Genomic DNA, 12,023 nt, shown 5'->3' with positions numbered 1-12,023 from the left:
TTTAAATTAATGTTTGTAATGATAATATCAATGAGGGATTTTTAATCACTGCTATGTTGAAATTGTTACTAATATTGATACTGTTGTTGATAATATTCATTTTTGTCTCACTACTTTTAGATTGTTCCGTGTCGTGTTTGTGTGTCCTCAATTGCTCTCAATTGCTCTGTTTATTGCTATTCTGAATGTTGATGGGTCGGGTTTTGTTTGAAATTGTATTGCATTATTATGGTATTGTTGTGTATTGTTTTCATTAAAAAAAAAAAGTAAAATTTAAAATTTAAAATAAAAAAATAAAAAAAATCGTTTTTGAATCGAGAATCGTGTTGAATTGAAAAAAAAAATCGATTCTGAATCGAATCGTGACCCCCAAGAATCAATTCTGAATCGAATCGTGGGACACCCAAAGATTCCCAGCCCTAATATATATATACATATATATATATACACTACTGTTCAAAAGTTTGGGGTCACCCAAACAATTTTGTGGAATAGCCTTCATTTCTAAGAACAAGAATAGACTGTCGAGTTTCAGATGAAAGTTCTCTTTTTCTGGCCATTTTGAGCGTTTAATTGACCCCACAAATGTGATGCTCCAGAAACTTAATCTGCTCAAAGGAAGGTCAGTTTTGTAGCTTCTGTAACGAGCTAATCTGTTTTCAGATGTGTGAACATGATTGCACAAGGGTTTTCTAATCATCAATTAGCCTTCTGAGCCAATGAGCAAACACATTGTACCATTAGAACACTGGAGTGATAGTTGCTGGAAATGGGCCTTTATACACCTATGTAGATATTGCACCAAAAACCAGACATTTGCAGCTAGAATAGTCATTTACCACATTAGCAATGTATAGAGTGTATTTCTTTAAAGTTAAGACTAGTTTAAAGTTATCTTCATTGAAAAGTACAGTGCTTTTCCTTCAAAAATAAGGACATTTCAATGTGACCCCAAACTTCTGAACGGTAGTGTATATATATATATATATATATATATATATATATATATATATATATATATATATATATATATATATATATATATATATATATATATATATATATATATATATTTTTTTTTTTTTTTTTAATATATATATATATATATATGTATATATATATATAGCTAGAAGTCACTGAAAGTCAAGTATTTCATACATATACTTATATATATATATATATATATATATATATATATATATATATATATATATATATATATATATATATATATATATATATATATATGAAATACTTGAGTTGGTGAATTCTAGCTTAAATATATTCCCCTCTTAACCATGCCCCCAACCACGCCCCCCACCCCCCACCTCCCGGTATCGGAGGTCTCAAGGTTGGCAAGTATGCATTAGAGATAGGTGGTTAATAGGTAAGTTTTCAGTTTCTTTTTGAAGTTGGAGAATGGATACCACATCTTGAGGCTCTCATTAAGCCGGTTCCAAATCTTTGGTCCCCTGCATACAACACTTCGAGCGGTACAAGCCAGTAGACGATGTTTACCTGATATCAGATCTAAGTTACGAGTGTTGTGGGCATGCTGGGGATGGTAGATAGGAACCAAGCTACAGAGCCTAAGATTCAGCCTGTGGATGACTTGATAGGTTAAACAAGCATTTTGATAAATATTGAACTCTGTCAGTCTTAAGAGATGATAATTATGGAATAGATGTCGAGTGGGGGCATTAAACTTGGACCATGACAGGGCCCGCATGATTTTCTTTTGCATGGATTCTAATTTGTGAAGGTAGGTAGGGAAGGTGTTACACCAGATGACATTACAGTATTTTAGATGTGGTTCAAAGAGAGTTTTATATAGGGTAAGTAGAGCATACAGAGGAAGATAATGACGAAGGTGAAAGAACAGGCCAACATATTTGGATAATTTGTTTAACAGGTGGCTAATGTGACATTTGAAATTGAGGTACCGGTATTCGTCAATGATGACCCCCAGGAATATTGTGGAATACACTCTCTGTATTTCCTGCCTTCCGGCGGCCCTTACAAAAAAGCTGAGATACAGGTAAACAATGAAAAAAAATAAAAAAATCGGTCTAAGCCTGGGCCCCTGGAGAGGGGGTCCAGACTGAGGCCAAGGGAAATAAACAACTCATAGCCATAGCACACATCCCTCTTACATGTGTGTAAGAGGGAAACCTCAAAGGACATTAAAGACATTAAAAGAGCAGAGCTGATGCAACCAGCCACTTCTACGTACAGCTATGACTAAAAAAGTAAAAGAAACATATACACTGTGGTGGCCTCTGCGGTGTTCCACGCCATCGTCTGCCGGGGTGGAGGGAGCATGGCCAGAGACAGGAGCAGACCCAACAAAGCAACCAAGAGAGCCGACTCTACCCTCGGCCGCCCACCAACTCTCGGCCAGTGTCCAGTCCGCATGGACTGAACACTAAAGTGAAGTGAAGCTTTTTTTTTCTCTCGAAACTGAAAGCACTTTACATAGTGAAACCCATTATCTACATTTAAACCAGTATTGGGTAAAGTGTCTTGCCCAAGGACACACAACGGCGGTGACTAGGAGGGCGGAAGCTGGAATCCAACCTGGAACCCTCAAGTTGCTGGCACAACCGCTCTCCCATCTGAGCCACTCCTTGCCCCCACACCTCAACAGGTTGCCGTTGAAATCCAAGTCAGCAAAAATTAAGTCACAGGCAAAGTTTACCATTTTTCTGCCATAGAAATTGAGAAGTGTGTACCGTATTTTCCCGACTACAGAGCACACCGGACCCATAAAATTTGAGAAGAAAACATAATTTGTCCATGTGTTAGCCACACCGGGGCCCTGCGATGAGGTGGCGACTTGTCCAGGGTGTACCCCGCCTTCCGCCCGATTGTGGCTGAGATAGGCTCCAGCAACCCCCGCGACCCCAAAGGGAATAAGCGGTAGAAAATGGATGGATGGATGGATAGCCGCACCGGACTATAAGCCGCAGATATACACTACCGTTCAAAAGTTTGGGGTCACCCAAACAATTTTGTGGAATAGCCTTCATTTCTAAGAACAAGAATAGACTGTCGAGTTTCAGATGAAAGTTCTCTTTTTCTGGCCATTTTGAGCGTTTAATTGACCCCACAAATGTGATGCTCCAGAAACTCAATTTGCTCAAAGGAAGGTCAGTTTTGTAGCTTCTGTAACGAGCTAAACTGTTTTCAGATGTGTGAACATGATTGCACAAGGGTTTTCTAATCATCAATTAGCCTTCTGAGCCAATGAGCAAACACATTGTACCATTAGAACACTGGAGTGATAGTTGCTGGAAATGGGCCTCTATACACCTATGTAGATATTGTACCAAAAACCAGACATTTGCAGCTAGAATAGTCATTTACCACATTAGCAATGTATAAAGTGTATTTCTTTAAAGTTAAGACTAGTTTAAAGTTATCTTCATTGAAAAGTAAAGTGCTTTTTTTCCTTCAAAAATAAGGACATTTCAATGTGACCCCAAACTTTTGAACGGTAGTGTATACATTGTGAAATACGTTATTTACACAGAAAGATTCTGTAAATGTTTATTTACATAACCTTAATTGTTTCCAAACGATGTTTGTAACAAGGTAGTAAAACGGCTGACCAAACAAAACTCCACGGTGACGTTTTTGCGAATTTACTGAAGAATTTGTGAAACTGAAACAATCATTGTAAGTAGAGATGTCCGATAATATCGGACTGCCAATATTATCGGCCGATAAATGCCTTAAAATGTAATATCGGAAATTATCGGTATCGGTTTCAAAAAGTAAAATGTATGACTTTTTAAAACGCCGCTGTACGGAGTGGTACACGGACGTAGGGAGAAGTACAGAGCACCAATAGATCTTAAAGGCACTGTCACATCACATAATATCTACGTTTTTTCACACACACAAGTGAATGCAAAGCATACTTGGTCAACAGCCATACAGGTCACACTGAGGGTGACCGTATAAACAACTTTAACACTGTTACAAACATGCGCCACACTGTGAACCCACACCAAACAAGGATGACAAACACATTTCGGGAGAACATCCGCACCGTAACACAACATAAACACAACAGAACAAATACCCAGAACCCCTTGCAGCACTAACTCTTCCGGGACGCTACAATAACACCCCCTGCCACCCCTAACCCCGCCCCCCAACCCCACCCACCTCAACCTCCTCATGCTCTCTCAGGGAGAGCATGTCCCAAATTCCAAGCTGCTGTTTTGAGGCATGTTAAAAAAAAGAATGCACTTTGTGACTTCAATAATAAATATGGCAGTGCCATGTTGGCATTTTTTTTTTCCATAACTTGAGTTGATTTATTTTGGAAAACCTTGTTACATTGTTTAATGCAGCCAGCGGGGCATCACAACAAAATTAGGCATAATAATGTGTTAATTCCACGACTGTATATATCGGTATCGGTTGATATCGGAATCTGTAATTAAGAGTTGGACAATATCGGATATCGGCAAAAAAGCCATTATCGGACATCTCTAGTTTTTAGCATTCAATCAGACATTATTGTGAGGTTTTGTATTAGATATACCGGCCCCAAAACACATTTTTTTCCCTAAATTTGGCCCCTCCGAGTCAAAATAATTGCCCAGGCTGGCGATACATTTTAATCCTAACTACTTTACCATGAATTGATTAAGGTGGACCCCGAGTTGAAAAACTTATTGGGGTGTTACCATTTAGTGGTCAATTGTACGGAATATGTACTGTACTGTGCAATCTACTAATAAAAGTCTCAATCAATCAATCACCGCCTCAACGTTGATAGGGACTAGAAACGTCCCTAATTAGTTTGCTGCCTTAACGGGCTGCGGGACACTTAACCCCGTGTCCCGTGTGCAGGAGCGACTCCATGCTGGACGGCGACGCAGACTTTGACCTGGACGACACCATGGACGTGGCGCGGCACGTGGAGGAGCTCCTGCGGCGGCCGGTGGAGGGCCACTGGGGGGGCCAGCAGTCTTGACCCCCGCCTCCCTCGCTCGCCCCCGCCGCCACCAAACGAACCCTGGCTCTCACGGTTTTCAGACCCGTCATCATTTGTATCCTCCTCCCACCTCCAAATAGCTCAAATGTGAAATGTTAATAACGGTTTTTCTTGTGGTTCTCAGTGCGAGCGCATGCGTGGCGATTCCACTCTCGTAGGTTTTATTGTGTCATTTGTCCTTAAGTGTTTTGTACGTTGCACACGTCCACACAGTATTGTTTTCAGAAAAAAAAGGAAAAATGTTGTTTTTCGCCCCGGATGCATTTACTCCACTGTACAAAGAACTGGAAGTATGGGATGTTCTCCTGGAAGCGACGCTAGAAGCTTCTACACGACGCTGCCTGCTCATCCTCTCAGGTCCTCCTCTCACTTTACCTTGCCTTATCATACTTGTTACTACTACTGCTGCACTCAAGCCACTCGGTACGGCCGGCTTTTTTCTTTTTTTTATTAGGCTTGCTTTTGATCGTTCCAGGCCTGTAATTTATGTGTGTGCGTTTTTTGGGAAGTATAGATACATTACTCAGAATCCACCGCCGCCACTAATTTAGACCTCATAGAGACGCCGTTTTTTGTTTCTCTCTTACGCACCTCAGGAAATCGAACGCTACATTTAAGATGCATGCGGAATATATGAAGTTGTTTTTTTTTCCTCCAATGTGATTCCTTGTCGAATGCCAACAATTTTCAAAGACCCTTTTCTGCAAGAGTGCACTAGTTGGGTATCAAAAGTGGCAGAGAAAACGACCAGCGGCACAATTCATTTTGAGCCATTCCGTTTACTGCCTAAATGGGCTGCTGGGACAAACAAAATGGTAGAATATTTTCTGTTTACTGCCTAAACGGGCTGCCGTGGAAAACCAACCTTCCGCAGCCATTTAATTTTTAGCTTAGCTAGTTTCCCGCTTGAACAGGTTGTCAAAAAGCAAATCAAAAGTGGCAGAAAAAAACGACAAATGGTCAAATTCACTCTGATCCATACTGTTCACTGCCTAAAGGGGCTGCCGTACAAAGCGAAATGGTCAGCAACCTGCCACAGCTGTTTAAATTTGGCCTCACTAGTTTTCTGCCTTGATAAAAATGTACTCAAATATGGCAGAAAAAACGACCAATGGCACAATTCATTCTGACCCATTCCGTTACTGCCTAAATGGGCTGCTGTGGAAAACAAATGGATTAGCAACATTAAATTTGGCCTCACTAGTTATTTGGATGAACGGGTTGTCAGAAAGTCAATCAAAAGTGGCAGAAAAACACGACCAGCGGCACAATTCGTTTTGATCCATTTTGTTTACTGCTTAAACGGGTTAAATGGTAGAATATTTTCTGTTTACTACCTAAATGGGCTGCCGTGGAAAACAAAAGCGTCAGCAACCTTCCGCAGCCTTTTAATTTTAGCTTAGCTAGTTTCCTGCTTGAACAGGTTGTCAAAAAGCAAATCAAAAGTGGCAGAAAAAACCACCAATTGTACAATTAATTCTGATCCACACCGTTCACTGCCTCACTAGTTTTCTGCCTTTATAGGTTGTCAAAAATTTACTCAAATATGGCAGAAAAAACAACGAATGGCACAATTCATTCTGACCCATTACGTTTACTGCCTAAACGGGCTGCCGTACAAAGCGAAATGGTCAACAACCTTCCACAGCCATTTAATTTTGGCCTAACTAGTTATTTGGATCAACAGGTAATCACAAAGTCAATCAAAAGTGGCAGAAAAACACAACCATAAATTTTGATCCATTTTGTTCACTGCCTAAATGGGCTGCTGTGGAAAACAAAAGCGTCAGCAACCTTCCACAGCCATTTAATTGTAACATAACTAGTTTCCTGCTTGAACAGGTTGTCAAAAAGCAAATCAAAAGTGACAGAAAAAAACGACAAATGGTACAATTAATTCTGATCCATACCCTTTACTGCCTAAACGGGCTGCCGTACAAAGCGAAATGGTCAGCAACCTGCCACAGCCGTTTAATTTTGGCCTCACTAGTTTTCTGCCTTGATAGGTTATCAAAAATGTACTCAAATATGGCAGAAAAAACGACCAATGGCACAATTCATTCTGACCCATTCCGTTTACTGCCTAAATGGGCTGCTGTGGAAAACAAATGGATTAGCAACATTCCACAGCCGTTTAGATTTTGCCCTCACTAGTTATTTGGATGAACGGGTTGTCAAAAAGTCAATCAAAAGTGGCAGGAAAAAAACGACCAGCGGCACAATTCATTTTGAGCCATTCCGTTTACTGCCTAAATGGGCTGCTGGGACAAACAAAATGGTAGAATATTTTCTGTTTACTGCCTAAACGGGCAGCCGTGAAAAAGCCAACCTTCCGCAGCCATTTAATTTTAGCTTTGCTAGTTTCCCGCTTGAACAGGTTGTCAAAAAGCAAATCAAAAGTGGCAGAAAAAACCCACCAATTGTACAATTAATTCTGATCCACACCGTTCACTGCCTAAACGGGCTGCCGTACAAGGCGAAATGGTCAGCAACCTGCCACAGCCGTTTAGTTTTGGCCTCACTAGTTATCTACCTTGATAAAAATGTACTCAAATATGGCAGAAAAAACGACCAATGGCACAATTTATTCTGACCCATTCCGTTTACTGCCTAAATGGGCTGCTGTGGAAAATAAAGATGTCAGCAACCTTCCACAGCCGTTTAATTTTGTCCTAAGTAGTTATTTGGATGAACAGGTCGTCAAAAAGTCAATCAAAAGTGGCAGAAAAACAAGACCATTCATTTTGATCCATTTTGTTTACGGCTTAAACGGGTTGCTGGGACAAACAAAATGGTAGAATATTTTCTGTTTACTGCCTAAACGGGCAGCCGTGAAAAAAAACAACCTTCCGCAGCCATTTAATTTTAGCTTTGCTAGTTTCCCGCTTGAACAGGTTGTCAAAAAGCAAATCAAAAGTGGCAGAAAAAACCCACCAATTGTACAATTAATTCTGATCCACACCGTTCACTGCCTAAACGGGCTGCCGTACAAGGCGAAATGGTCAGCAACCTGCCACAGCCGTTTAGTTTTGGCCTCACTAGTTATCTACCTTGATAAAAATGTACTCAAATATGGCAGAAAAAACTACCAATGGCACAATTTATTCTGACCCATTCCGTTTACTGCCTAAATGGGCTGCTGTGACAAACAAAGGGTTCAGCAACCTTCCACAGCCGTTTTTATTTTGTCCTAACAAGTTATTTGGATGAACAGGTCGTCAAAAAGTCAATCAAAAGTGGCAGAAAAACAAGACCATTCATTTTGATCCATTTTGTTTACGGCTTAAACGGGTTGCTGTGAAAAACAAAATGGTAGAATATTTTCTGTTTACTGCCTAAACGGGCAGCCGTGAAAAAGCCAACCTTCCGCAGCCATTTAATTTTAGCTTTGCTAGTTTCCCGCTTGAACAGGTTGTCAAAAAGCAAATCAAAAGTGGCAGAAAAAACCCACCAATTGTACAATTAATTCTGATCCACACCGTTCACTGCCTAAACGGGCTGCAGTACAAAGCGAAATGGTCAGCAACCTGCCACAGCTGTTTAAATTTGGCCTCACTAGTTTTCTGCCTTGATAAAAATGTACTCAAATATGGCAGAAAAAACGACCAATGGCACAATTCATTCAGACCCATTCCGTTTACTGCCTAAATGGGCTGCTGTGGAAAACGAAGGGGTCAGCAACCTTCCACAGCCGTTTAATTTTGTCCTAACTAGTTATTTGGATGAACAGGTCGTCAAAAAGTGGCAGAAAAACACGACCATAAATTTTGATCCATTTCGTTTACTGCCTAAACGGGTTGCTGTGAAAAACATAACAAAACGTTCACTGCCTAAATGGGCTGCCGTGGAAAACAAAAGCGTCAGCAACCTTCCGCAGCCATTTAATTGTAACATAACTAGTTTCCTGCTTGAACAGGTTGTCAAAAAGCAAATCAAAAGTGACAGAAAACAACGACAAATGGTACAATTCATTCTGATCCATACCCTTTACTGCCTAAACGGGCTGCCGTACAAAGCGAAATGGTCAGCAACCTGCCACAGCCGTTTAGTTTTGGGCTCACTAGTTTTCTGTTTTGATAGGTTATCAAAAATGTACTCAAATATGGCAGAAAAAACGGCCAATGGCACAATTCATTCTGACCCATTCCGTTTACTGCCTAAATGGGCTGCTGTGGAAAACAAATGGATTAGCAACATTCCACAGCCGTTTAGATTTTGCCCTCACTAGTTATTTGGATGAACGGGTTGTCAAAAAGTCAATCAAAAGTGGCAGGAAAAACACGACCAGCGGCACAATTCATTTTGAGCCATTCCGTTTACTGCCTAAATGGGCTGCTGGGACAAACAAAATGGTAGAATATTTTCTGTTTACTGCCTAAACGGGCAGCCGTGAAAAAAACCAACCTTCCGCAGCCATTTAATTTTAGCTTTGCTAGTTTCCCGCTTGAACAGGTTGTCAAAAAGCAAATCAAAAGTGGCAGAAAAAACCCACCAATTGTACAACTATTTCTGATCCACACCGTTCACTGCCTAAACGGGCTGCCGTACAAGGCGAAATGGTCAGCAACCTGCCACAGCCGTTTAGTTTTGGCCTCACTAGTTATCTACCTTGATAAAAATGTACTCAAATATGGCAGAAAAAACGACCAATGGCACAATTTATTCTGACCCATTCCGTTTACTGCCTAAATGGGCTGCTGTGACAAACAAAGGGTTCAGCAACCTTCCACAGCCGTTTTTATTTTGTCCTAACTAGTTATTTGGATGAACAGGTCGTCAAAAAGTCAATCAAAAGTGGCAGAAAAACAAGACCATTCATTTTGATCCATTTTGTTTACTGCTTAAACGGGTTGCTGGGACAAACAAAATGGTAGAATATTTTCTGTTTACTGCCTAAACGGGCAGCCGTGAAAAAAACCAACCTTCCGCAGCCATTTAATTTTAGCTTTGCTAGTTTCCCGCTTGAACAGGTTGTCAAAAAGCAAATCAAAAGTGGCAGAAAAAACCCACCAATTGTACAATTATTTCTGATCCACACCGTTCGCTGCCTAAACGGGCTGCCGTACAAAGCGAAATTGTCAGCAACCTGCCACAGCCGTTTAGTTTTGGCCTCACTAGTTTTCTACCTTGATAAAAATGTACTCAAATATGGCAGAAAAAACGACCAATGGCACAATTTATTCTGACCCATTCCGTTTACTGCCTAAATGGGCTGCTGTGACAAACAAAGGGTTCAGCAACCTTCCACAGCCGTTTTAATTTTGTCCTAACAAGTTATTTGGATGAACAGGTCGTCAAAAAGTCAATCAAAAGTGGCAGAAAAACAAGACCATTCATTTTGATCCATTTTGTTTACTGCTTAAACGGGTTGCTGGGACAAACAAAATGGTAGAATATTTTCTGTTTACTGCCTAAACGGGCAGCCGTGAAAAAAAACAACCTTCCGCAGCCATTTAATTTTAGCTTTGCTAGTTTCCCGCTTGAACAGGTTGTCAAAAAGCAAATCAAAAGTGGCAGAAAAAACCCACCAATTGTACAATTAATTCTGATCCACACCGTTCACTGCCTAAACGGGCTGCCGTACAAGGCGAAATGGTCAGCAACCTGCCACAGCCGTTTAGTTTTGGCCTCACTAGTTATCTACCTTGATAAAAATGTACTCAAATATGGCAGAAAAAACGACCAATGGCACAATTTATTCTGACCCATTCCGTTTACTGCCTAAATGGGCTGCTGTGACAAACAAAGGGTTCAGCAACCTTCCACAGCCGTTTTTATTTTGTCCTAACTAGTTATTTGGATGAACAGGTCGTCAAAAAGTCAATCAAAAGTGGCAGAAAAACAAGACCATTCATTTTGATCCATTTTGTTTACTGCTTAAACGGGTTGCTGGGACAAACAAAATGGTAGAATATTTTCTGTTTACTGCCTAAACGGGCAGCCGTGAAAAAAACCAACCTTCCGCAGCCATTTAATTTTAGCTTTGCTAGTTTCCCGCTTGAACAGGTTGTCAAAAAGCAAATCAAAAGTGGCAGAAAAAACCCACCAATTGTACAATTATTTCTGATCCACACCGTTCGCTGCCTAAACGGGCTGCCGTACAAAGCGAAATGGTCAGCAACCTGCCACAGCCATTTAGTTTTGGCCTCACTAGTTATCTACCTTGATAAAAATGTACTCAAATATGGCAGAAAAAACGACCAATGGCACAGTCTATTCTGACCCATTCCGTTTACTGCCTAAATGGGCTGCTGTGGAAAACAAATGGATTAGCAACATTCCACAGCCGTTTAAATTTGGCCTCACTAGTTATTTGGATGAACAGGTCGTCAAAAAGTCAATCAAAAGTGGCAGAAAAACACGACCATTCATTTTGATCCATTTTATTTACGGCTTAAACGGGTTGCCGTGAAAAACAAAATGGTAGAATATTTTCTGTTTACTGCCTAAACGGGCTGCCGTGGAAAACCAACCTTCCGCAACCATTTAATTTTTAGCTTAGCTAGTTTCCTGCTTGAACAGGTTGTCAAAAAGCAAATTAAAAGTGGCAGAAAAAACCCACCAATTGTACCACAATTGTACCAATGGCACAATTCATTCTGACCCATTCCGTTTACTGCCTAAATGGGCTGCTGTGGAAAACAAAGGGGTCAGCAACCTTCCACAGCCGTTTAATTTTGGCCTAACTAGTTATTTGGATGAACAGGTCGTCAAAAAGTCAATCAAAAGTGGCAGAAAAACACGACCATTCATTTTGATCCATTTTGTTTACTGCCTAAATGGGCTGCTGTGGAAAACAAATGGATTAGCAACATTCCACAGCCGTTTTAAATTTGGCCTCACTAGTTATTTGGATGAACGGGTTGTGAAAAAGTCAATCAAAAGTGGCAGAAAAACACGACCAGCGTCACAATTTGTTTTGATCCATTTTGTTTACTGCTTAAACGGGTTGCTGTGACAAACAAAATGGTAGAATATTTTCTGTTTACTGCCTAAACGGGCTGCCGTGGAA

The 12,023-nt window shown here is 40.6% G+C and overlaps 1 protein-coding gene across 1 annotated transcript in view; it reads left to right on the top strand.

Moving 5' to 3' along the window:
* The window catches only part of LOC133652645 (inactive phospholipase C-like protein 2), a 357,479-nt gene that overhangs the window by 98,322 nt on the left and 247,134 nt on the right, over nucleotides 1-12,023 (top strand). Inside the window, exon 18 of the mRNA XM_062051612.1 lies at nucleotides 4,867-4,983. Within this exon, the coding sequence (XP_061907596.1) occupies nucleotides 4,867-4,983 (117 nt within the window). The remainder of the gene's footprint in view (nucleotides 1-4,866; nucleotides 4,984-12,023) is intronic.

Source organism: Entelurus aequoreus, linkage group LG06, assembly GCF_033978785.1.
Source record: "Entelurus aequoreus isolate RoL-2023_Sb linkage group LG06, RoL_Eaeq_v1.1, whole genome shotgun sequence".
In the NCBI taxonomy this organism is placed as follows: Eukaryota; Metazoa; Chordata; class Actinopteri; order Syngnathiformes; family Syngnathidae; genus Entelurus; species Entelurus aequoreus.
The sequence above is the reverse complement of the archived record's forward strand: the minus strand, read 5'-3'. Positions and strand labels throughout refer to the sequence as shown.